Consider the following 24,064-nt stretch of genomic DNA (forward strand, 5'->3'; position numbering starts at 1 on the left):
CGGGAGAACTGTTATCTTCGGATAACTCCTTCACTACCTTGCTTCAACCCTCCAGTTGGTTACCCCTTCAAAGGGCAAACTGGAGTTTCCAGCAAATTGAAAGCAAAGTAGCCTCCATGGAAATGCCAGCGCTTCTTTGCTGTTTTTCTTTCAGCCTGGAATAACAAAATCACCAGGTGGCCGGAGGCAAGCTGCCCTCTCTGAGCCTCAGCCTCCCATCCGCAGCGTAGGGTTGACGGCAGAATACGTCATAGCGCTGTTGCGAGGATGACAAAATTGTGTATATGAAATGCTGCATGGCTTGAAAGCATCTCACAACTACCGCTGTTGACATCTGCATTTTCAATCACCCATCCGCTTCAGTACTAAAGGATTTTGTGTCTTTGTTGTTCACACCACCAACTCAACTTACTCTGTCGATGAGCTGGCAGCACATAAATGGCACATCTAACTGCTGACGAGTGAAACTGTGTGCAATGTGCTGCCTGGACAGAGGCTGTCAACTCAGGAAAGCAATCTAGACTCGGCCTCTGACCCACCCTCAACTATCTGTGAACACATCAACCATTCCCAAGTCAGGCGTAGCTAACTCTTCAGCTGCCAGTTCACCTGCTTAGCAGACACTCTTAAGAGTTAAGAGCATGAGAAAAGCCCTGCCAGTTCGTCCTAGCAGTCCACTTTATCATAAGAACATGAGAAAAGCCCTGCTGAATCAGACCAGCAGCCAACTCATCATAAGAAGAACCTCGTTGGACCAGACCAGCTGTCCATGTAGTAGGTCAGCATCACACTGTGGCCAACCAGTTGGTGTGGAGAGCCAACAAAAATGGCTCATTCATTCCACCCTACTTAGCTGATAGATTTGTCCCAACTGTTTCTCTTTAGAACAGGGGTAGGGAACCTGCGGCTCTCCAGATGTTCAGAAACTACAATTCCCATCAGCCCCTACCAGCATGGCCAACTGGCCATGCTGACAGAGGCTGATGGGAATTGTAGTTCCTGAACATCTGGAGAGCCGCAGGTTCCCTACTCCTGCTTTAGAAGATCAAGTACCATCAGCTCAGGATCACACAAGCATCAAGTGACCCCAGGACCTCCCAGAGGCAGAAGAGGCACCAGAAGAGCCACATCCGGTCCTTTTCTTTCTTTTGCCCCCCACAGATTCTCCTACCTATTAACGCCTTCTCCTAGGCAAAAACATTTCAGTGGCATGGAAAAAGGATGGGAAGTATCATAGAATCATAGAGTTGGAAGAGAACCCAAGGGCCATCAAGTCCAACCCCCTGCAATGCAGAAACACACACTCAAAGCACTCCTGGCAAATGGCCATCCAGCCTTCCTTTAAAAACCTCCAAAGAAAGAGACACCACCACACTCCAAGGTAGCGCATTCCAGTGTCCAAGAGCCCTTACTGTTAGGAAGTTTTTCCTGATGTTTAGGTGGTATCTCTTTTCCTGTACCTTGAACCCATTACTCCTGGTCCTAGTCTCTGGAGCCACAGAAAACAAGCTTGCTCCCTCCCCGACATGGCATCTCACATGGCTGTCATGTCACCTCTTAACCTTAAGTGCACACAAACCTAAATAGTGGTTTCAGGAAGATGCACAGGGGTTCCTGTGATCCAGCTAAGTGCACTCACCCCGCCCCTACTTTTCTGAACTTCAGGGTGCGTGTGTGTGTGTGTGTGTGTGTGTGTGCGTGTGTGTATGTGTGTAAAAATGAGAATGGAAAGAAGATGCTATGATGAATAGATCCAGTCCCACACCCACTGATCTATTCTGACACCAAAAAAACCCTGTGTTCAGAACCCAACAATATGGGCAAGCTGCTATAAACAGTTCCAGCTCTGAACCAACAATAATGGCTCCCCAAGGCAATTACAAAAATCAAAACAGGTCACAAAAAGGTGTTTGGACTCAAATCTTGCTCTTCTACTGCAGACCAACATGGCTACCCACCTGAAACTGCATGAAGATGCTGAACCTTAGCTACTAAACCATTGCACATGCCCGCAGAAGAACACACAAGAGTTTTCCAAGGACACTTCTGAACTGCCCAGAGGAGCTGGTGAATTCTGGAGTCAGTGGGACTGAAGTGGCGTGCACACTCAATGAGCATGGATTCTTCATCAGGGTACATGGTGCGTGCATGCGATGTCATTTATGCTCTTTTTGCAACTGGATGCATACACTTTTGGACAAACCCTTCTGCCTCCTCCCAGCAAGTAGCCACAGCCACCCCAGCCTCGGTTCATCCAATCAGTAGCAGCATCCATGTTATCTGAGAGTTTTCAGCTAGGAGGCACCACCCCACTTTTGCCACCGAGGAAACAGAGTTATAGGTTGACCAGCAGGAATACCTTCCATGTCACGGCTGAGCTGTCTGAGAACTGCAGGAGTGTGAGAGCAAACAAACAGCTGAACTGTGTCTTACCGTATTTACTGAGAAAATAAACTTGTTTTCTTCCTTTCACTACCAATTTTGAATGGAACAGATTTCTCAGGAGAGTTACACAACACCGATTTAGAATTGAACATTTTATTTAGTTATTTATTTATTTGTTGGGTTTATAAACCACCCTCCCCCGGAGGGCTCAGGGCGGTGTACAATACAAATAGAGCACAATCAATTTAAAATACAATAAAAATAAGTTAAGATGGCTCTAGTAAAAATAAACCCTACCCCATTAAAATGCAGCTGATAAAACTAATATTAACATTAGCTCAAGATGGCACCTATCATCTATTCCCTCTAAAACATACACCAGAAAAGAAGGGCGGTAGGGGCCACATGATATTACAGCGGCAAGCAGAAGGGAAAGAAGGAAGGAAGGAAGGGGCCCCCTATCAACAACTAGTCTCCCCAAAGGCCCGGTGGAACAGTACGGTCTTGCAGGCCCTGCGGAACACAGAACAGCACATTAGAAGAAGTAGAGTTTGGACTCAAAGGGGCTTACAATCTCCTTTCCCTTCCCTCCTCACAACAAACACTCTGTGAGGTAGGTGGAGCTGAGAGAGCTCCAAAGAACTGTAACCAGCCCAAGGTCACCCAGCTTGCATGTGTTGGCATGCCCAAGTTAATTTGGTGAACCAGATAAACCTCCACAGCTCAAGTGGCAGAGTGGGGAATCAAACCCGGTTGTCCAGATTAATGTGCACCTGCTCTTAACCACTATACCCATGGTGGCGAACCTTTGGCACTCCAGATGTTATGGACTACAATTCCCATCAGCCCCTGCCATCATGGCCAATTGTAGGGGCTGATGGGAATCGTAGTCCATAACCTCTGGAGTGCCAAAGGTTCGCCACCACGGCACTATACCATGCTGGCTCTCATAGGGACACCTTATACTGCCTTATACTGAGTCAGGCCCTTGGTCCACCAAGGTCCGCATTGCCTGTTCTGACTGGCAGCTGCTCTCCAGGGTCTCAAGCACTTTACTTCCACCTCTTTCCTGATCCTTTGGATAGTAGATACCGGGAATTGAACCTGGGACCTTCTGCGTGTCCTCCCATTGAGCTACAGACCCTCTGCTGCAGGCTGACCATGCAGGCACCGCCAAATTATTTCACACAATAGCCTTCCTCATCGATGCTTCTCTTTTGGAAAAGATTCAAAAGGCTGTTTTGCCTTCAAAGCAAGGTCCTTGGAGAAGCACACAACTTTATGCCTAAAACCCTGTCCAAACGGGACAATGTGATTGGCTGCCTCACGGCCACGTTGGCGTGTGAGATGTATACAGCGGAGTGGAATTCCTTTCTCAGCACAGGATCTTCCTCGTGGTTGCTGCACAAAACATTTCCGCCTTGCAGACTGGAAAACTCAGCTAGCAAAGGAGCTCCCTCGGGTGGTGACACTGCTTCATGACAACACACAAAACAAGGGAACCGAGAATCGAAAGTAGGGGAAAGGGCACTTTAAAAGTACCAAAACTTATGGGCTCAGGGTGGTTTCATTCCAAGATCATATGCCTTTATGTTTGGGAGAAAGGCATGTCTACTTTCGGTGTGTTGTTTCAAACCCAGACTCTTCTTAGATCGATTTCAGATTCTGGACCCAAAGCAAGTCTACGGAAGTGTTTGTACCACACCATGCCACACATTGGGATAAGGGTGGATGGCAAAATGGCCACGGCATTGGAGAAATCACATGGGCCCAACTTCTGCCGTGTCCCTGGCAGAGGCCAAGGAAACTCCTTCTGGTCAAGAAACAGCAGGAAAAAATCATCCAGGTTCTCAAAGGAAAAGAAGGCCAAAGGGTGGTCCAAAATTGCCCTTCCTGCACTTTGATGTCCCACAGGCCTTAACCCTGGCCTAAATGGAGGGTGCATTCTTCCAGGATCAAAAGTGAGGCTTTGCACTTCATCCAATACACCCAAAGTTTTTGAAGAGAATGGAGATGCGCGCCAGGCACGAGGAAAAGCTACCTCTGTGCCTCAGTTTCAAAGAACAACAGAAAATGCTTCTGCAATAGCGCCTCTTCCTTTTGCCATTCCAGGACAGACTTGGTGTGTTTCCAAATCTCATTCTGGAACAATGTTTTGACCTGATGTTAATTTTCCTGGAAACAACTGCTCCACCGCCCCTCTGTCCCTTGGCCAGTTATCCCCTTGACCCTGCAGGGGTTAGGGGTGCGCTGCCCCCCCCCCCAACAATCTGCATAAACAAATTTGGCCCTCCCTTCGTACCAGAGAAGTCTGCATTTTTTTCTTTTTAACATGGAAAAATGAAATTGTGTGTATTTATGGTATGAGAATATATCGATATAATTCAATACTATACATATATTTTATGTATTTCTGAATTTCTACACTTTTTCTGCGTCATCTGCTGGTCTTTACGTGTCATCTGTGGCTTCCGCAAAACTCCCCCAAATTCCCATTTAATTTCTTAAGCTGATCCACAGTATATCAAAACTGCGACGGGGAAAGTCATGATGTGGAAAGGATAATTGTACCTCTTCTATCACCATGGAGTCCTGGCACCTTATTCCTTTCCCAGCTTGCAATCACACCCACCCCTGGTTGCTACTTCTGCCCCTAGAGTTTCCTCCTATTCTTTCACAATCTTCCTCTGGAGAGGGCCACATCACAGTTCCTTCCACACAGCATGGACGAGGGCCAGTCACAGCAAACAACGCAACGTGTGTGTGTGAGGAATCAGTAAGAAAACCGGGAGATGAGCATGGTTGTAGGAAATGGGAGAATGACCATGTGCACATCTTAGTTCTCCAAAGCAGAACTCAGCTCACAGAATCATAGAGTTGGAAGAGACCCCCAGGGCCATCAAGTCCAACCCCCTGCAGTGCAGGAACACACACTCAAAGCACTCCTGACAGATGGCCATCCAGCCTCTGTTTAAAACCTCCAGACTCCACCACACACCAAGATAGAGCATTCCACTGACAAACAGTCCTTACTGTCAGGAAGTTTTTCCTGATGTTTAGGTGGAATCTCTTTTCCTTCACCGTGAACCCATTACTCCTGGTCCTAGTCTCTGGAGCCACAGAAAACAAGTTTGCTCCTTCACCAACATGACATCCCTTCAAATATCTAAACATGGCTATCATGTCACCCCTTAACCTTCTCTTCACCAAACTAAACATCCCCAGCTCTTTAAGTCTCTACTTAAGAGAATGGATTCCAGACCTTTTACCATTTTGGTTGACCTCTTCTAGACCAGTTCCAGCTTGTCAATATCCTTCTTGAATTACAGTGCCCAGAACAGCTCAGAAGGGAGTCTTTTGAAGCAGAAGCAGCAAAACCTATAAAATCCATATATGTATTCTTCTGCCTTCCTACAAACAGTTTGGCTTCTTCTGATATTTGAATTTTGCCACTGCGATGTTGGTTCAGCCATAAAATTTATTTGGGATGTACATAAACTCTGCATCCAATTCATCAATCTCGTGATCTGTGTGTTTCTCATTTTAATTGCTCCAGATATGAGTTTTTGTTAGAATTATTTGCAGTTCCTAAATAGCCAAGCCCTAATCCTAGATGGTTGAAGCCAGCTCAGTTTGTCTGATCCAAGAAGATAAGCAGGCTCGGCCCTGGCAAGTATTTGGATGGGAGACCATGGAGGAAGTCAAACCACCTCTACTGGTCTCTTACCTTTAACACCCTACAGGGTTGCTGCAAGTCTGCTGTGGTTTGACGGTGCTTTTCATAACCACATAGCCACAAAGAGTATAGAACAACTTTCCAAATGCTCTCTTTCCCACGTTTAGAGGAATCTGGGGCCAAAGGAGTTGCTCCCATTTCTTTTCAAAAGGTACTGGGGGATTTCAGGGGTCACACCTAACTAGTAAGTCAACACAACAAGAAGACCATAATATAATGAAAACAGATAGCAAACAGCCTCTAGGCACATGCTGAGAGCTCTGAACCACTTAAATGTTTGCTCAGAAATGGACCCATTTGAAGCTCCAACCCATAGCTATAAAAATACACGGGTAAGATTCATAAAAGAGGCTCAAATGTCTTTTACGAGACTCGCAATTCATATCGCTACAGACCACCTGAGCATACACTTGTCCATACAACGTGTTGTGCGATTTTTCCCTTTACAAACAAATGGGGGAGGGAAATCACACAACTCAGATTTGGGTGCCTATTGCACAACTGCAAAGCTTTTGATGGCACGCTGCTTTATGCGATTCAGAGATCCTCCTCACAACTAGACAAGCATATGACCCCGAGCAAGGTTAATGCTGAAAACGGCAGGAAACATGAGAATGCATTCTTTAGCATTAATAGCCCAACCTCTCTTCCAAAGAGAGATGCTAACAAGATACGGCTATATTCTATCTGTTGCAAGCACACTCCTCTGCCACATCTTGGAGTGGAAAAAAACAACCATGCCAGAACTGGCAATTGCAGCTATGACCTTTCATGCAGAGCCCAGAATTTCCCAGGATTCTTTGGGAAACAAGTCTCTAGCCCGGGTGTAGCTTGAAGGGGGGTGGGGGCGTGCGGTATGTGTTAATAGCTGGGGTTTTTTTGAAGTCACTGAATATTGGCTAGTTTTGCCAAACACAGACTGGGCAACAGCCCAGCAAATATAGCACAAAACCAAAGAATCATAGAGTTGGAATGGGACACAGAGACCATCTAGCCCAGGGGTGTCCAAGTCTGGTGCTTCAGATGTTCATGGACTAAGATTCCCATCAGCCCCTGCTGGCATGGCCAATTGGGAATTGATGGGAATTATAGTCCATGAATATCTGAAGTGTCAGAGTTGGACACCTCTGATCTAGTCCAACCCCTGTTCAATGCAGGGTCAGCCTAGAGCGCTGCTTAAAGACTGTCAATGAGTGGGAGCTCAGCACCTTGCTAGGCAGTTGATTCCACAGTTCCAGAATTCATACTGTAATTTTTTCCCTAATACCCAGTTGGAACCTCTCTCCCCGTAATTTGTACCCAGTGTTGCAAGTCCTACCCCTGCCGCTAACAGGAACAGCTCCTCCCAACGACCTCAAGATAGGCCTGGATCTGAAGGGATCTTCCAAGTTTTCTTGAGAAACGGTGGTTAAGTGGAGAACCTTCCGCATCAAGACAGATACAGAAGGAAGGCTGGAATTCGTTCTTTGTAGCCAGTGGGCAAGTGCAAGGGTTCTCACTCAGAGCTAAGCAAGAACACCAGGGACTTCAAGGAAAAACCCAGCTGCACAGCTCAAAAGCGCTGGAGTAGAGGAGGAGGAGGAAAGAAGCAACCATCCACACTATTTTGGAAACAACTGGGAGAATGTTGCAGGGGGCTGAGCGGGCAGAGGGACAATTTCACAACAGCACATGGGTGGAACCAAAGACTGATTCTACAGTAAGATGGACTGGGGAACAGAAAGAAGGCTTACTTTAGAAAGCCGCTTGAGTGCAAGTGACGGTGTAGAAAAAGCATGCGGAAAAGGGGAAAAAATTAAATTAAACTTGCAATTCAGGAGAAGAAAAAGTCAAACAGAACAGGAAATATCCCTTTCGTAGCTCAAGGGGGCTCTTCATCTGTTGAATTTAGCCCTTGGTCCCACTTCCCTGTCCAACTGGACACACATTACAGCAACAGCAAAGCCATATTTAAATCCCTGCACGGTTTGGGACTGGGGAGATCACAGTGAGAGGCCCTCCTGACTGTCCCATCAATCAAAGGAACGTGTTTGGGTAGAGGGCCTGAGAGAGGGCCTTTTCGGTGGCGGCCCCACAATTATACAACAACCTCCCCAAAGAGATGTGCCTGGTCCCATTGCTCTCACTTCAGGAGGCAGTGGAGGACAGTTTTATTTCAGATTGCATTTGGTTAAATTTCCCAGCAGTTCTAAGTTGTGATTTTAAATTTGGGGCTTTGTGTTTTTACTGTCTGCTGTAAGCTGCTTTGGGCTCCAGGAAGAAAGACAGCTAAGCAGCGTTCACAATAAATAAATAAAATATGAATAAGGTTGGTGTTTCTCCTCTTCCTACAAGAGAAAGAACCTTGTTCTCTATGTTAGTGGCTGACAGCATCACTCTTTACAGTGACTGATGTCGGTAGAATCGTAGATGACAGAATAAGTACATTTTAAGGGTACTGAAAGTTATTCTCCACTACAAACAACATGGTATTTTGTTGTGTGGTGTCTGACATTGTAACAAGGGTAGCTGTCTAGTATTCTAGCAAACTCTTCAGAGTTGCAAATTAAATTAAATTCCCATAAGCAATTTTTTTTCCCCATCAGGAATCTTCAACTACCTGCTGTAATATCCTGCTCTGTTCATTCACGGCACAGAGATCTGGATTTTATAAGGCTCCGCTGACTAAAACAGTAAGACAGAGCATTTAACAAAATACAAACAGCCTGGTTCCGTAAGGTAGATCACACTTCTCACGAACACCGATCATAATAAATTCTCTCTCAGGAGCAACTGCAGCGTTCCATGAAGTCTAATAAATCCTGCCGCTTGGCTGAGTGAAGAACTGTCTTTGGTGAAAGAAAATGAACCTGTTCTGTAAAACGTGGGCCTGGAAATTCACAGTCAGCACGATACATAGATTCCACAGAACCACAATAATTTAGCTGGAGATGCCCCATGGATTTAGGACTACAGTAATGCTAAAAAACAGCCATGTGGCCTTATTCTTGGGCCGCACTGTGATCTCCATGTGGAGGCAAAAGGTACAGAACACGCTGTGGCAGGTTTTCAAACTTTCAACCTTCAAGAAGCTTAAAAAAAATTAACTGGCCATCTTCCAAGGAACCTCTGAACACCGCATAGCACACTCTTGTTTCATGCACAGCCAAGTTTGCTGAAAACTACCACTTGCTCCTCACCTCATTCTAATCAGCAAATGAAAGAATCTAGTCTATATAATTTAGAAACCCAATGATTGCTATCTTCTGTCTTTCACAGGAAAAATAAGGGCAGTCCATGGAAGCCTTTGTAGATTTTCCAGGACTATCCATTTCTAGAATGGGTGTACGCATAGACCAGGATACAAGCAGATAATCAGGCACCACCCAGTTATTTCGTTAGCAGAGGAGAAAGTTAGGAAATGGTTACTTAAAGAATGAGTCAGTTGAAGGCAGCAGGGGAAAAGTAAGCGCTAAAAAATGGCAGTCCACCTCCTAATGCCAAAGGGTAAACCAGTGGGCTCACCTTGGAATTCTTGGCCCCGCTACGGCCAGACTGAGAGGAACAGCTACGTTGAACACCTTGCTCCGGTGTGGAAGGGGATTTGTCGGATGAGTGGTCTGAGCCTTTTTCCACCATGGCGTCTCCTTGAAGGTCCTGTGGCGTCGGGGACCGGGAGCGTTTGCGAAGGATAGGGGAGCAGGCAGGAGTGCTGCGGTTCGAGTTACTGGCAGTGCTGGGGAAAAAAGGGAGACCAGACTCAATAATCCTCAAAAGGAACATTGCGAAATACAAGTATGACATGATGCTTACGATGGGCCACCTACGGATTCCATTAGGAGCTCAAGGCATGGAATCCCCAAATTTGGCTTCCTGGAAGAAAGGCTTTAGGCCTACATACCATTCCCAAAATCAGGATACCCCAAAGCTGGGTGACTCCTAAAGGAGGAGTCTGAGGATCAAGACAGCATGCCTATAGCATAATTTAAGATGGATTCAGTTGATTTTTCTGTACTGTGATCGACCCAGATTGGTTTTCATTAAGATATGGCTGGAAAAAACAAGATCGGAGAATGCCAGCATGGCACAGTGGTTAAGAGCAGCAGACTCTAATCTGGAGAACCAGGTTTGATTCCCTACTCCTCCACATGAGCAGCGGACTCTAATCTGGTGAACCAGGTTTGTTTCCCTAGATACCCAACCCCTGCCAGTGGCAACCCAACATCTGACTCATGCACATGTTCAGTTTTTGGAAGGTAAATGCTCTACTTATTGATGTTTAAAATTACAAAGCTCATTAACTTCAGCAAGTATTCGAGCCCAGTAGAACACTATGACGGGGACAGCAGGGTATAAACTAAATGAATAAAATTTGGGGGTATAAGCTATTAACAGTCAAAGCCCCTTCGCCAGATTCCGAGCTCCAAAAGCTTACACCCCAAAGATCTTGTTGGTCTATAAGGCTCTTCTGGATTCAAATCTACCTGTTCTACTGCAGGCCGACACAGCTGCCCTCTAAACTATAAACTATTATGTTTGGAGGTGGAGGCACTGCTGGAGGCTAAGCAGAGATCCATAGGTCCCTGCCCTGTTTCCCTACTTTACCAGGAAAGTATCTCTGCAACTAAGAACATACAACTCTCAACCTGATTTAGCATTTCAAGTGGAACACCAACAACGTACCCATTTAGGGCGCGTGGTGGGGCAATTCTTGTTTGCCTGCCTTGCCCACAGCCACCCCCACCTCATCTCCCTCAAAAACCTTTGCTGTTCCTGTTTCAATCCCAGAGTTTTGAATCCAGCCCAAGAACAGCCATGACAAATGCCTTCTGTGGTTCCCATAGCAACCAGGGCTTGCAAAAGAACCAGGAATCCACGCTTGAAATGACAAAACGGCTTGACCCACTTTGGGGGAAAAATTATAATAATGCTCTATGAGACCGGCTGGCCAGAGGCAGTCCAGGACCCCAGATAACCTCCTGCCTGCACTCACCAAGCCCTGTTGTTGACACAACACCAAGGTTACACAGCTGACAATCTCTGAGGACAGCTTTGAAATTCGAGGATTTGGGGTAAAATTGCAAAGGTTTGGGCTTTTGCAAGGGCAAAGCAAGTTCCAAGTTATCATGATTACAAGGAAAAGCTAGAAATCAATGCCTTCAGACACACCCCCAAGAAACAAAATTGGAAACCTTCATTTCAAACCATGCATTTCCCCTACTTCTTACTTTCATGAACATATTTTATATTTTATTAGTGCTAAAGACAATGGTGGGAGGGAAGACAGCATGGTATATAGCTTGATCTTGTCAGAGCTGCCATCCAAGTACCCACCCTGCTGATCTTCTGAGACCACCAAAAATGGTTCTGCAGAATAAGGTAACAGCATATCACCTCTGCTCCCTGTTTGTCTTGAAAGCCCCTTGCTGGGGTTACCATAAGTTGGAAGCTAAGCAGCATGGGTAGTTGAAAGGGAGATCACCAAGGAAGGCTCCACAGAGGAAGGCAATGGCCAATTGTCTCCGTTTCTCACTTGCCTGGAAAACCCCTTGCTGGGGTCACCATAAGTTGGATGCTAAGCAGTATTTGGCAGGAAGACCACCAAGAGAGGGTCTGCAGAGGAAGCCAATGGCCAACCACCTCTGATTCTTGCTTGTCTTGAAAGCCCCTTGCTGGGGTTGCCATAAGTTGGAAACGAAGCAGCATCAGAAGTTGAAAGCGAGACCCCCAAGGAAGGCTCTGCAGAGGAAATCAATGGCCAACCTTCTCTGCTTCTCACTTGTCTGGAAAGCCCCTTGCTGGGGTTGTGACTTGACAACACTTATGCATGTCAATACAAAGACATGAAGCAAGTTTTTCAGTCCCCCACCCGCACCCACCCCAATCACTGTTCTATAATTTATGGAACTTTCTCACATTGGTGGTATGTCAGCATCTGTGTCGGAATTTGAACTCTGACTTTATTTATGTATTTGGCCTAAGCTGGCTCAGGGCGGCAAACACTCGTATTCGATTACAGTTATAACAATGTATAAAATAAAATAAAATAAAAACATTTTAAAACCTACAAGCTCTCCAGATGACGACGAAAACTTACAGAATTCTCAATAGTCTGCAGCAAAAAAAAATACCCTCCCCATTCTGTTGTACGTCCAATTTCAGGGCGGAGGAAGAGAAAGAGTATAAAACTCTGGGGGCCAGAATGATGCCAGAGTGTCATGGGCACCTCAGACAAATACCCGGCAAAACATTTTGATTTTACAGGCCCTGTGGAATTGGTTGAGATCCCACAGGGTCCTAATATCTGCCGGTCGTGAGTTTCACTGGGCAGGAGCCAAGGCCAAGGCCAGAAAAAGCCAAGACTCTAGATGAGGCCAGCCAAATATCTTTGGGACCAGGGACCCTCAAGAGGTTTCCATCAGAGGAATGAAGAGTTCTCTGTGGGCAATGCAGGGACATATGGCCCCAAATATATTTTCTTCTTCTGCATACCTTTGCCTTCTACCGAACAGTAGTGTCTGTCTACCTGTGCGCTAAAATCTTTCTACATCAGATCTAACAACTTGCTTATACACTCTCTCAAAGTTATGAATATCATTGTCACACTTCTATTGATAAGTTGCCAGAGCTCTTACATTTACACACAAAATATACAAAAACCATTGGGAGTCAGCTGCCTGATCTACAAAGGGCATAAGCCAGTCCTGCACATTTATGGGAAACTATCTACACTTTGTTCCACATAAAGATGATAGTTTGGTGCAGCAGTTGAGAAAGTTGTATGCTTCCGCATTAGAATGTAGTCCCAAACAAATATGAGAATTATCATTCATTTTTTTGCACTGCCTTTGTCAAAACCATTATTTTGTACGTCATTGAACACAATACTGTGATACAAGCACATTTATATCAAAATATATTTTAACTTTCAAATGGATGGGAGTGGGGAGCAGGGCTAGGTAGGCATTAGGACCTAGAAGGTTCAGCATGCTTTGTTCGGTGGCAGGGGAATATACATTCTACTATCATCTTTATGTGGAATAGAGTATACACATTTTAATTCCAGTCTAATTTCAAGGAACCCAGGGTTGCATACAAGATTCTCTTCAGTTTCATCCTCACAACAATCTTGTGATGTAAGTTAGGCTGAGACAAAGTGACCCAGGGTCAGTCAATGAACTACAATCCAAGTTTGTGCTTGAAGAAGGGTTATTTGTAGTATAAAAGCTTGCTAGTTTTCTGACATTATTTGCCCCAAAAAAGGTTCTACCATAAAAAGGTAGAACAATAAAACTTTACAATCTTTTAAGATATTCCAGTTTTAGTTAAGTGGAGTTTCTTTCTTCTATGATGGCCAACAATTTAGAACAGGAAACAAAGACCAAAATAAGTTATTTCAATAACCTCGAATATAGTTTTGAAAAAAACTCTCTCTTCCCATATCATATATTACAAAATGCTATCCTATCTGTCACTTTTAAAATTAACAACGGTTTAAAAACCAATAGGTCCAGGTTCCTGGAAAGATACATTAACATACTGTATTATTATTGGTGTTAATTTGGATGACAATGTGGAGAGGTTCCAGGTTTTCAGTTAAATAGCTTGGTTTGCGCCTTTCCTCGCAATTGCTGGTTCTGACTTGAAACACCAATCGTCACACTGACTTTTCCAAGGAGCTCAAACAACCAACAGGGAAACATTCTCATTTCGAAGGTTACAGGTTTCCTGATTGAGGGTGAACAAAGACTCCAGGGACATCATTCTCACATCACTTGGCTTTAATTTGAAGGACAACACATAACTTTTATCTAATCTCCCTGTTCTGCTCTTGGCTTGTATCCCTCTCCTGAGAATCCAGCCTCTGAACTCCAAAACCTGTCATGTTGTTCTTGGTGCTACAATGCTGAAAAACCAACTCCCGCTGAAAAAGACACAAACCAAAAAATGTTCTACTAAGATGGTGTTGTGTAGTGGTTAGAGTATTGGGGAATCCATGTTCGAATCCCCACTCTGCTGTGAAGCTCACTGAGTGACCTCATGCCAACCTGATCAGGTATGAAAGCAGCCTAAAAACAGTAGGCTGCCTTTTACAAAATAAAACGGATAAATAAATTATTCACCCGCAGCTGAACCTACCTCTGAGGGTTGTCACGAGGACAGAGAGGGCAACGATATAATCTACTTTAGGTCCCCAGTGGAGACAAATATGGAGTATAAACAAAAATAATAACTACAATAATGGTTTTTAACAGTTCTCCATGCAGTTATCCACTCACTGAAGTATCAGGTTGGATCCAGACTAAGGCTTCTTCCACACATGCAGAATAATGAATGTTCAATCCCCTTTCACAATTGTTTGAAAGTGGATTTTGCTATTCCGCACAGTAAAATTCAGCTTCAAAGTGCATCGGAAATGGATTGAAAGTGCATTATTCTGCATGTGCGAAAGGGACCAAAGTTTTGCATCAGCAGAAGGGAAGTTTCCTTCCTTCTTACTGATCTCCACAAAAGAAAAGCTAGTTGCAAAGGAAAGGGGGCCCCTAAGGAATTCTATAATGGGGGTCTGTAGGAGGAAGAGGAAACAGGTAGATCCAATAGTCTGGATCCAACTCACTCTGTCTCACTGCAGAACTCAGAGGCAAGAAGCTACTTTGAGTAGGGAAACAAGGAAAGATCTCCTTGGGAGTCTGCAGAATCTTCTCATGGCTGTCCCTCCGAAAGTCTCCCAGGCCATGTCTGGTATTAGATTTATTAATCCAGAAAATCATCATTTCTCCTGTCTGACAATTAACGCTGCCACACCTCCGATTCTGTGATTTTTAACAAGTACTTCTGCTAGAAAAAGAGAGTCAACCACCATATGTCTGTGGCCTTCAAAGGACATTTTGCAGCAGCCCGAGTTTTCAGAGCAGACTGCAGTCCTTCGAGGTTTCAAATCATTGCCATTCTAACAAACTTTTGGAAGCACAGACATATGGAATGTATGTTCCCCTAGCCTTGAAGTTTGTTCCGAGACCAATACACATCCAGTTTTCAGTTAGTTTAGTGGATGTTTTGTACTGCATAGGAATCTTATCTGTGTTATTAGGGTCTGTTTTTCAGATACCTTATGGTACTTGGGTAATGTTTGTAATTTTGGACATATATCATACCTATAACGAGACTTCATTTGAAAGTAGACAGCAACTGTTGTGAGCCTTCTTCAGTGTAATTTCTACTGGGTCAGACCCAAAGGTGGTCAGGAGTGAACCATGATCCAGGTCACAGGTAGGGAAACCAGGGATGATACCAACAAGATTCCCAGGGCATAAGCACTGGAGAGTCAAAGCTTCCTTCATCAGATACAAGCAAGAAAACATTCACTGCAACAATGTTATGGAAATCTACACACCTTTTTAATTCTCTTCACCTAAGCCCAGAGGCGTACCACCCGGGGCGGGGGGCATATGTGGTCAAATATCCCTGGGTTGCAGCCATTTAGTTACGTGGGGGCCAGAAAATCGCCTCCACACCCCTCCTCCCTCCCATGCGCCAGATGACCTGGTACAAAAAAAGTTGTTTGGTCATGGCGGGGGAGGGCGGCCGCCCATACCAAGGGTGAGGGCGGAAAACTCAGATTTTTCACTGGGCTACATTCTCCCTAGACACACTTCTGCCTAAGCTACTTCCAGAGGGTTGTTGTAAGGATAAATGGAACAAGGATGAAGTGGGGTAACATCCACTAGCAGGATTGGTAGCAACTTCCAACATGAGTCAATTTCCCCTGAAATACAACACTGCCAATACAGAGGCAGAAGTTTCCCAAACAGATAGGGGACACCACAAAAAAGACCATGCAGAAACGTTCTGAAGACATTACGGCAAATTTTGTTATTTCACACAGTAAAATCCACCTGCAAAGTGCATTGAAAGTGGATTGAAAGTGCATCATCCTGAATGTGTGGAAGGGGCCTAAATATAACTCTGAAAAGGTTCACATAATAAAAAGATGATGGTGCTGCACGTTAATTAGAAGAATAAGTATCCCCACTTCCTGCTATATACATAGCAATGAAGGCTAGCAAACATAAAATATCTCGAGCAAATCACAGAAATGACTGCCTCTGCAAACGAACGGAAATAATCCCCCTAAAAACACAATGTAGAAACAATGCTACATTGCTGTGTTGATTCCAGAGAATGACAGAGCGCTGATAAACAAAAAATCTTATCTGATGAATTTCTGGTGGAGAAGGACATAAAGAGAACTGTGCAACTTTAAAACATGCCTGCCTGAAGGATTCCAACAAAACACTGTATTTACCTATTCCGAAATTTGCTTTGAAATATCTGAAGAAGTATGGATGTGTACAAAACCTTATACCAAGAATAAAAAGTTCGCTGGTGGTCTTAAAGGTACCACTCACATTTTTTCTGTCACTTTAAATTAAACATGCATTTTCCAGAAACCGGCTTGCAAATAAATGTGTTAGGACAGTCAAAGTAGCCAACACCTGGCAAGATCATCCCCGTGTGACCTCATACAGATTGAACGAGGACAGTGTTGGAATGATCTTAGCATCGAGGTCTCAGCTGGACAACAGGATGATATTGCCCAATAAAAAGTGTCCACTGTTTTGGAAAAGGGTAACCACATTTTCCCACACATTGGAGGAGTTCCACTGTATCTCACGGCAATTTGGGCCTACGATTTTTCAGGATTTAAGTCTATTTTTGAAAAGTCTCCCCTTGCCCGGCCCAGTCTGAGGCACCCACCTCTCGATTTTGCCCCGAACCCTTTTATACTTCTTTGGGGCCTGGCTTGTGAATAAGTTAACTGCCTGCTGTTGCTTGCAACTGCACAACTAGAACACCTTACGCAGACAGCCATAAGGCCGTATCCTTCTGCTGGGAAGGAGATTGTCTTTCCCAGGGCGGAAAGGCAGAAGAGCATCCGAGAAACCACCCACTCGCTACCTGCTGCTCAGCAGGATCAACTTTCACAAGCCAGCAGAAGACACCGTGATCTTCAGTGTCGAGAGAGGGGAGAGAGGGGGATCGACTCCATTTCCCTTTGTCGGGGGTCATCCGACACTCCTTTCAGGTCGGATCCTCGAAAGATCAATATTTCAGTGCTCCCCCCCCCTTCTGGCTCTGCAGCCTCCCCCTTTGGCGCTGCACTCACCTTCCCTTCCCCGCAGAGCACCAGAGAATTTGAACGCTCCTCACAGCCTACTCTTTAAGGTGCCCGAAGGTCACCAAGGGGCAAAGGAACAGCTCGTCCCTGCCCGAGATGACACAGGGCCCCTATCTGTCATTTTCAAGGACCGGATCAGGGCCAGAGGGGAGACTTTCCTCCGACACTTTAATACCTGGCTAATAGAAAATAAAAAGCCACCCGGAAATTGAGCCTGAACTATCTGAAGTTTAATTTCATCCCGCAGGAGCGGCACTGAGCCCCCCCCGAGACCTCCATTTTCCCTTCAGCGGAGCGTTATTATTTTTACAACTGCAGAAAGGGGAGTGTGTGGCATCTTTCCAGCATGAGCGACAACCAGGCCAGCAAAAAGCCAGCACATAAAGAGGGGAAAGGAGGTAACAGGCACAGACACACCTTCCTCTTCTTCACATCTCTCTGCCTATGGCTGACAGCCCGCTCTTCACCCCCGCCCTTCATGCACATAAGTAGCAGAAGGATAGGGAGCCGGGGCACCAAGGCCTGGCAGCCCCCTTCCTTCATGCTTTTCATCCCCATGAAACAAAGGGGGGAAAGGGGACCCCTCTGAGCCGTGTTGGGGAGGGTAAAGAGAACAAACCAGGCCGCACATGGCCACACAAACACACAATGGGCCCCAACGGCCACGGCATGACGCACTGATACATTTGGCCAGCTCTCTGCCTTCCTTCCATCCCTTTCTCTACTTTTTACTGCACAGAGGCTGAAAGCATTGGGGGTGGGGGTGGGGGGGAGGTCTGTCTCTTCTTCCCAGCTGGAAAGAGAAGAGAAAGATTTTTGCAGGGAGGAACAGCTCATGAATCCTCTCTCCTCCGGACCAATGCTCCAAATCACGGCTTCAACAGTCTGCAGCCAGATAAAGTGGTTCCTGCTGGGCTGGAGGGGAGAGAGACTGTCACCCCCCTCGCCAGGACCAGGCACCTCCGCAACATGACGTCACGCCGGCTGCTTTCATGCTCAACCTCTTCTCTCTTCCCCCTCCTCTCCCTACCCCCCCCCCCCCAATGGAGAAGAGAGACAGCTGCCGCCACGGTCAACATGGACTCCCGGATTTATTCAAGGAGGAACCGGTCTGTCTAAGCCTAAGGCAAGCTCTTCCTCCATCTCCGGCATCCCAGTCTGATGCAAAGGCACAGCAGGGCTCTTGCACATGTCCAAAAAGCCTCTGCAGCCCACAGAGCTCTCCGAATGCCTGCACACAGACTCACGCACCAAGAACACAGAGACAAGCACAGAGAAAGAGAGAGAGAGACACACAGGCAGCAGATGAAGGAAGAGCGGAGCGCCACTAACCTGCTAGCCATTAGGGACCAGGAGCATAAAGTGGAGCAGCTGGGAGTTCATTCATTCATGCAGTTGAGTGGGGGAAGAGGGGGGTGGGCCAGAGAGGAGGCAGAGGGGTTTTGGCCCTCTTGGACCATCCTGAAGCCCTTCTTCCCCAGGCTGGGAGATGGGGAGGGGGCTCACACCAGAAAAAAGCCCCCTTTCTCTGCAGCACCGCAGAGCTGCCTATCAGCAGCCATAGCCGATAGCCTCCTGTGCCCCTCCCACTCCTCAGCACCAGGACTTTGGCCGGCCGGTGTGACCGAGGTCTCCCCGCCTGCCCCCTTCTCTCCCGGCCTCTCTTGCACACAGATGCTCCCTCTCACCCATGCGCGCGCCCAGAAGCGCACGCACAGGCGCGCACACAACACACAGGCGGGCACGGAGAGAGCCTGCTGGCTGCCTGTTTACATAATGTAACCCTTTGGTGCAGTCAACGGGTCTCAATGGCTCACGCTTGCCCTGAATGAAGTCTTGGAGAGGGGGGTGGCAGTCCTCTCCGGGCTGAAGGGGATCAACAGGGGCTTTGGGAGGAACATGACTGAAAAAGCACATTTTGGAAAGATGCCCCACTGTTTCTTTGCAGCATCTCAGGACTTTCTAAAGTAGTACACAACGGGTTTATTGGGGGGGAAATATCACTTGCTGTATGATCGCGTAGAAGGGGTCTTGTCAGCTACTCGGTCAGTTTCACTGGTAATTGACAGACAGACAAAAGTAGATAGAAATTCTGAGAAAGCTGAAGAAATGTTATAGAACGCTGAAGAAATTTTGGGTTAGTTGAAACTGGATATAACAGAAATGAATTAGTATGTAATTGGGAGATTTATGTTGTTAGAGTGTAAGATTTGTACGTATGAAGAAAGTTCTCAAGTACTATGTATTCATTTTGTGTTGATTTGCATTGTTTCATGTTGTTTGTCTTGTATTGTTTGTCATAACTTTATGTTAAATAAAGTACTTTTTAAAAAAGAAAGAAACTCTGCAGAGGACTTTGCATTCTTGAGATGTGGACCAGAAAGACAGAACAGTCCAGAAGCACACCTTTCCATAGGAATTGGCTGACCTTATACCAGTGTGATCCAAAACTTTGCACTGCTTGCACTATACTAGCCTGGGGAGTTTGCTGTTCACCTTGTCCATTTTTGTTGTTTTCCTGAGCCAGTGGTGAAAAGTGGGGTCCAGTCAGCTGACTTATGGCGACCCCTCATAGGGTTGTCGAGGCAAGAGAGGTTCAGAGTAGTTTGCCACCACCTGCCTCTATGCGGGCTGAGAAATTTCCAAGAAAACTGTGACAGGTTCAAGGTCACCCAACAGGCTTCATCTGGGTAGCTAGGTTAGACTAAAAGAATAAGATCCATGAGCTTAGGCAGAGTGGGGATTTGCAACAGAAAACCCATAGGAACAAAAACACTCTTAGTATCATTGTTATCACATAACGTAGATAAACCTCTGGCTAATCTAGTAATCTGATGTTGTGTGCTGTTTCAAGGTGTTGGAAACATTTTAATAACAACCTGATACTGGCTCTTTCCTCATTCCTATCAGCTATGCACAATGGAGACTGGCAAGTTTAGAAACTGGCAGGCCAATGTGCAGGGCTCTGGCGGCAAGCTACAGTGCTGCGGTTGCCAAACCCCTGCAGATTGGCTTGCTGTAGCATCACCTCCAGAGGTCTTCCAGGTGGTGTGCAGGAGGCAGGAGAAGGGGAGGGGGAACCCAGCCTCCTAGAAAGCCCTCGATAGGTCCCAGGCCCATGGTGAGGGGTTCCCACCTTAATAGCCGATGTGGAAGCTGACTAAAGTCAGCTCCACCCCTGAGACTACCCCACCCCAACCGATCAAGTACCAGATCATATTCAAAGTTCTTGTTTTGACCTTTAAGGCTGTGAGCGGTCTTGGACTCGCGTATCTATGGGACCACATCTCCCCGTTTTGCCCCATGAGGTCCCTCCGCTTGTCGGAGGAAAACCTGCTGGTGGTCCCTGGCCCAAAAGATGGCCCCTGGTAGGCCACCATGAGGACCAGGACCTTTACGGCCCTGGCCCCCACCTGGTGGAATAGACTCTCCAGTAAGATCAGGGCCCTACAGGACCTAAATTGTTTCTGTAGGGCCTGTGAGATGGAGCTATTCCACCAGGCTTTTACATCTGGCCAGCTGGGCTGAACTGAAAAATATCATTGTTATTGGCCTCCCGTGGATACAGAATGGAGGGGAGAGGGATGTCGCCATCTGTTGTCTCATTTTGGTTTTATGGTTGATGATTGTTGATATTTTGTGCTGTTTTTATGTTGTTGTTGTTTGCTGCCCTGACCCCTGGAGGGGAGAGTGGGATATAAATAGAAAAATAAAATAAACCCACCCTCCTCCCTGCATTGGCAGATACTTGGATGTCAGGGTAGCTCCATAATGGAGCCCACTTCTGGGAAATTATATCTGGCAGTTGGTTGCTGGATTTATATCCAGCTTTTTCCACAACATCCTGCCAAAGCAGCTTATATTAACGAAGCTGCAATCCTGAGAATATTCTTATGCCATCCAAATTGCCAATGATGAACCATTTGCTACAAAATTATATAATCACTCATAGATAAGGTTTTGCTCCGAGATAAAGCATTATAAATGATATAAATCAACATGAAGTTGGAGCAAACTTATGGCAACACCTCGTGTGGTTTTTAAGGCAAGAGATAAGCAGAGATGGTTTGCCATTGCCTGCCTCTGTACAGCGACTCTAGACTTTCTTGGGTGTCTTCTATCCCAATAGTAATCAGGATCGATCCTGCTTAGCAGCTGAAATCTGACAAGATCAGGTTAGCTAGGGCTAGAAAGGCTGCTACGAATGTTATTTGGGGAGTATAAGAATATTAATGAAACTGATAAGTGGGAATAAAAGTATCGGAAGTAATTAAGACCAACAGGTCACAGCACAATTGAGGAAGGTTAACAGCAAACAAATAGTGAAATGTCACATTCAACATTGCAATAAGAAACAATAACAACAGCCAGATATGTTTACATTCTTCTTTCTTTTATTGTGACTTTTATTGAAATATCAAAGAAATAAATGCTTACGTATTATTTTTAGACTTTTAAAAAACCTCTGATTTCCCAAGGGAGAAGTCAGGCCTAAGAGGAAGTCTCTAATCTGGAACACCTCATTCCTCCACGTGAGCAGCAGACTCTTATCTGGTGAGCGGGATTTGTTTCCCCACTCCCGCGCATGAAGCCTGCTAGGTGATCTTGGGCTAGTCACAGTTCCCTCTGAACTCTATCAGCCCCACCTTCCTCACAAGGTGTCTGTTGCGGAGAGAGGAAGGGAAAGGAGTTTGGAAGCTGCCTTGAGACTCCTTACAGGAGAGAAAAGCAGGGTATAAATCCAAACTCTTCTTATTCAATTCACAAGCAAGCACAAAGCCAATCTTTGCTAAGAGAGCAAGATTTCCAGGACATATAGACAAATGTCAGGCAGTTGTTTAGCACTGGTAGCGTGAATTGAGCAGACCACGGATACTTTACTGCAGTCAGTTCTCTCACTGTTTGCCAAGGCTTCTGCTTGGCTGCTTCAGAAACAGCTGTAACCCAAGCTTCTCCATTAATATTACATCTCTCGGGTGATGGGAAATGACTCACCTGTCCAGGTAATTAAAGCCCGAGACTGACAACGAAAGTGTGTGATGCAGCCCTGGTGCTCAGAAAGATCTTGCTGCAGCAGAGGATCAGTCGGCCAAGTGTTTTCTGACCATCCGAAACCAAAACGTGGACTTTGATGTACAGAAGAAAGAAAAGAAGAACGTGCCCCCTGAGTGGCAAACGACCATGGGATGTTCAAGGCAAGAGATGAGTAGGGGTGGCTTGCTATTGTCTTCTTCCACGTAGCAAACCCACGCTTCCTTGGGGATCTCCCATCAAAGCTGTGGCTGACCCTGCTTAGTTTCCAAGGCATGATTGAGGTATTTACGCTGCTTAAAAGGAAGCTGCCCTTCTAAAACCTGCAGCAGAGAGGAGTGATGGGACCCAGTAACTCCTTGGGTTTCTCCAAATGAAAATCATCTGGTTGTCAAATGCTGGGATGTCTGCCTGCTGTGGATTTTCCAAGCTGTGGTCTGGCACTTTTTGCTCCAAAAGTTTTGGCCGCATCTCCCTGTGACTTACATCTGAAGATTGCAGCCATAGATGCAGGCAAAACATTAAGAGCAAAAACAACCAGACCACGGCCACACGGGCCGGAAACTCCACAACAGTCAATTGATTCCAGACGCAAAAGCTTTTGAGAGTGCCTTGACAGAGAACAGATATGTAGGGCATCTGCCTTTTGAAGATCTTTTCCAGAGCAGTTCATGCACTTTTTCTAAAACAGACAAGTTTTGCTCCTGTTCCTCAGAACCGAATGGCAGACGAGATGGCGAAAAGGGACATTCAGTGATCGAGCGCTGAGAATGTGATAGCAGAACCAGGGAGACTGGCAGGCCGTCTCTACAAACGCAGAGAAAAAAGGAAACAACAAACCCTGGTTTGTTTGTTTGCTTTTTGAAAGTCACAGCAGGCCTCTCTGGAACGCAGGAAGAGTGAAGCCATCCATGGGCCAGTATAGACCTTATTCAGAGTATGCATTACAAGTGGACCGCCCTGAGGTTCGCACGCATGCTTTGCACGCAAAGGATCAAGGGGTGAGACCCTGGCACGTCCATTTATCTCAAGCAACAGAGCAAAGAAAGACCTCTCTTGAAACTTTGCAGAACCACTGCCAGAAAGGGCAACTGCAGGGTTACATGAGTCAACAGACTAGGCCAGAGCAAGGCACGCTCACATAATTGTTTCTGTCATTAAACTTGTGGATGGTTCTGGAAATCACACAAATTTTGTGAGAGCTGCTGCCATTCGTTTGAGTGTGGAAAGTGTGCTCACAGCCAGTGTGTTCATGGCTTCGCACAGCAGTGAACAGAGCGCAGGAGTGGAAGTAAGGAAAGACAGAGAGAGATCCTTCAAGAGCAGGGTGTCAGCCTCTTAACTGGAGCACACCATGAGCCAGTTCTCCACTAAGAACTTAATCTAGGATTAAGGAGAGGTCAACTACCTCTGCAAGGAGCTGGCACTAAAAGGGAGCTAATTAGCTTTCCTTTATAGCACAAAACAGACTCTTCAAGTCACACATAACCACCACCAAAAGTAACAGAAGTCCACCAAGGTTCCCTGGCAGAAAGGTTTTAGATCCAGAATTTGGTACACAAAAGAGAGTCACGTTTAATTTGCATTTTTGGAATCACACATTCTTGGCACCATTCAGTTATTTGATCCAGCACATGTTCAACTTACAGAATGTCAAGATTTTGATACTGAAACACTGGGAACAAACAAACAAGAAACCCATATGGACTTGCTTCCACGTGCCTTTTTGGGCATTTCTGCTATCAGGTATTCAA

The 24,064-nt window shown here is 45.9% G+C and overlaps 1 protein-coding gene across 15 annotated transcripts in view; it reads right to left on the reverse strand.

Moving 5' to 3' along the window:
- The window catches only part of GRAMD1B (GRAM domain containing 1B), a 136,300-nt gene that overhangs the window by 46,947 nt on the left and 65,289 nt on the right, over positions 1-24,064 (reverse strand). For 9 of the 15 annotated variants that reach the window (XM_048513518.1, XM_048513515.1, XM_048513513.1 and 6 more), the window contains 2 exons: positions 9,626-9,836; positions 7,855-7,866 (listed from right to left, as the gene is read on the reverse strand). In XM_048513518.1, coding sequence (XP_048369475.1) covers positions 7,855-7,866; positions 9,626-9,836 — 223 coding nt within the window. Of the gene's footprint in view, positions 1-7,854; positions 7,867-9,625; positions 9,837-18,611; positions 18,968-24,064 lie in introns of those variants that run through there. The other 6 variants (XM_048513519.1, XM_048513517.1, XM_048513516.1 and 3 more) reach the window with 2 other exon arrangements.

Source organism: Sphaerodactylus townsendi, linkage group LG12 (genome assembly GCF_021028975.2).
Source record: "Sphaerodactylus townsendi isolate TG3544 linkage group LG12, MPM_Stown_v2.3, whole genome shotgun sequence".
Taxonomy (NCBI): domain Eukaryota; kingdom Metazoa; phylum Chordata; class Lepidosauria; order Squamata; family Sphaerodactylidae; genus Sphaerodactylus; species Sphaerodactylus townsendi.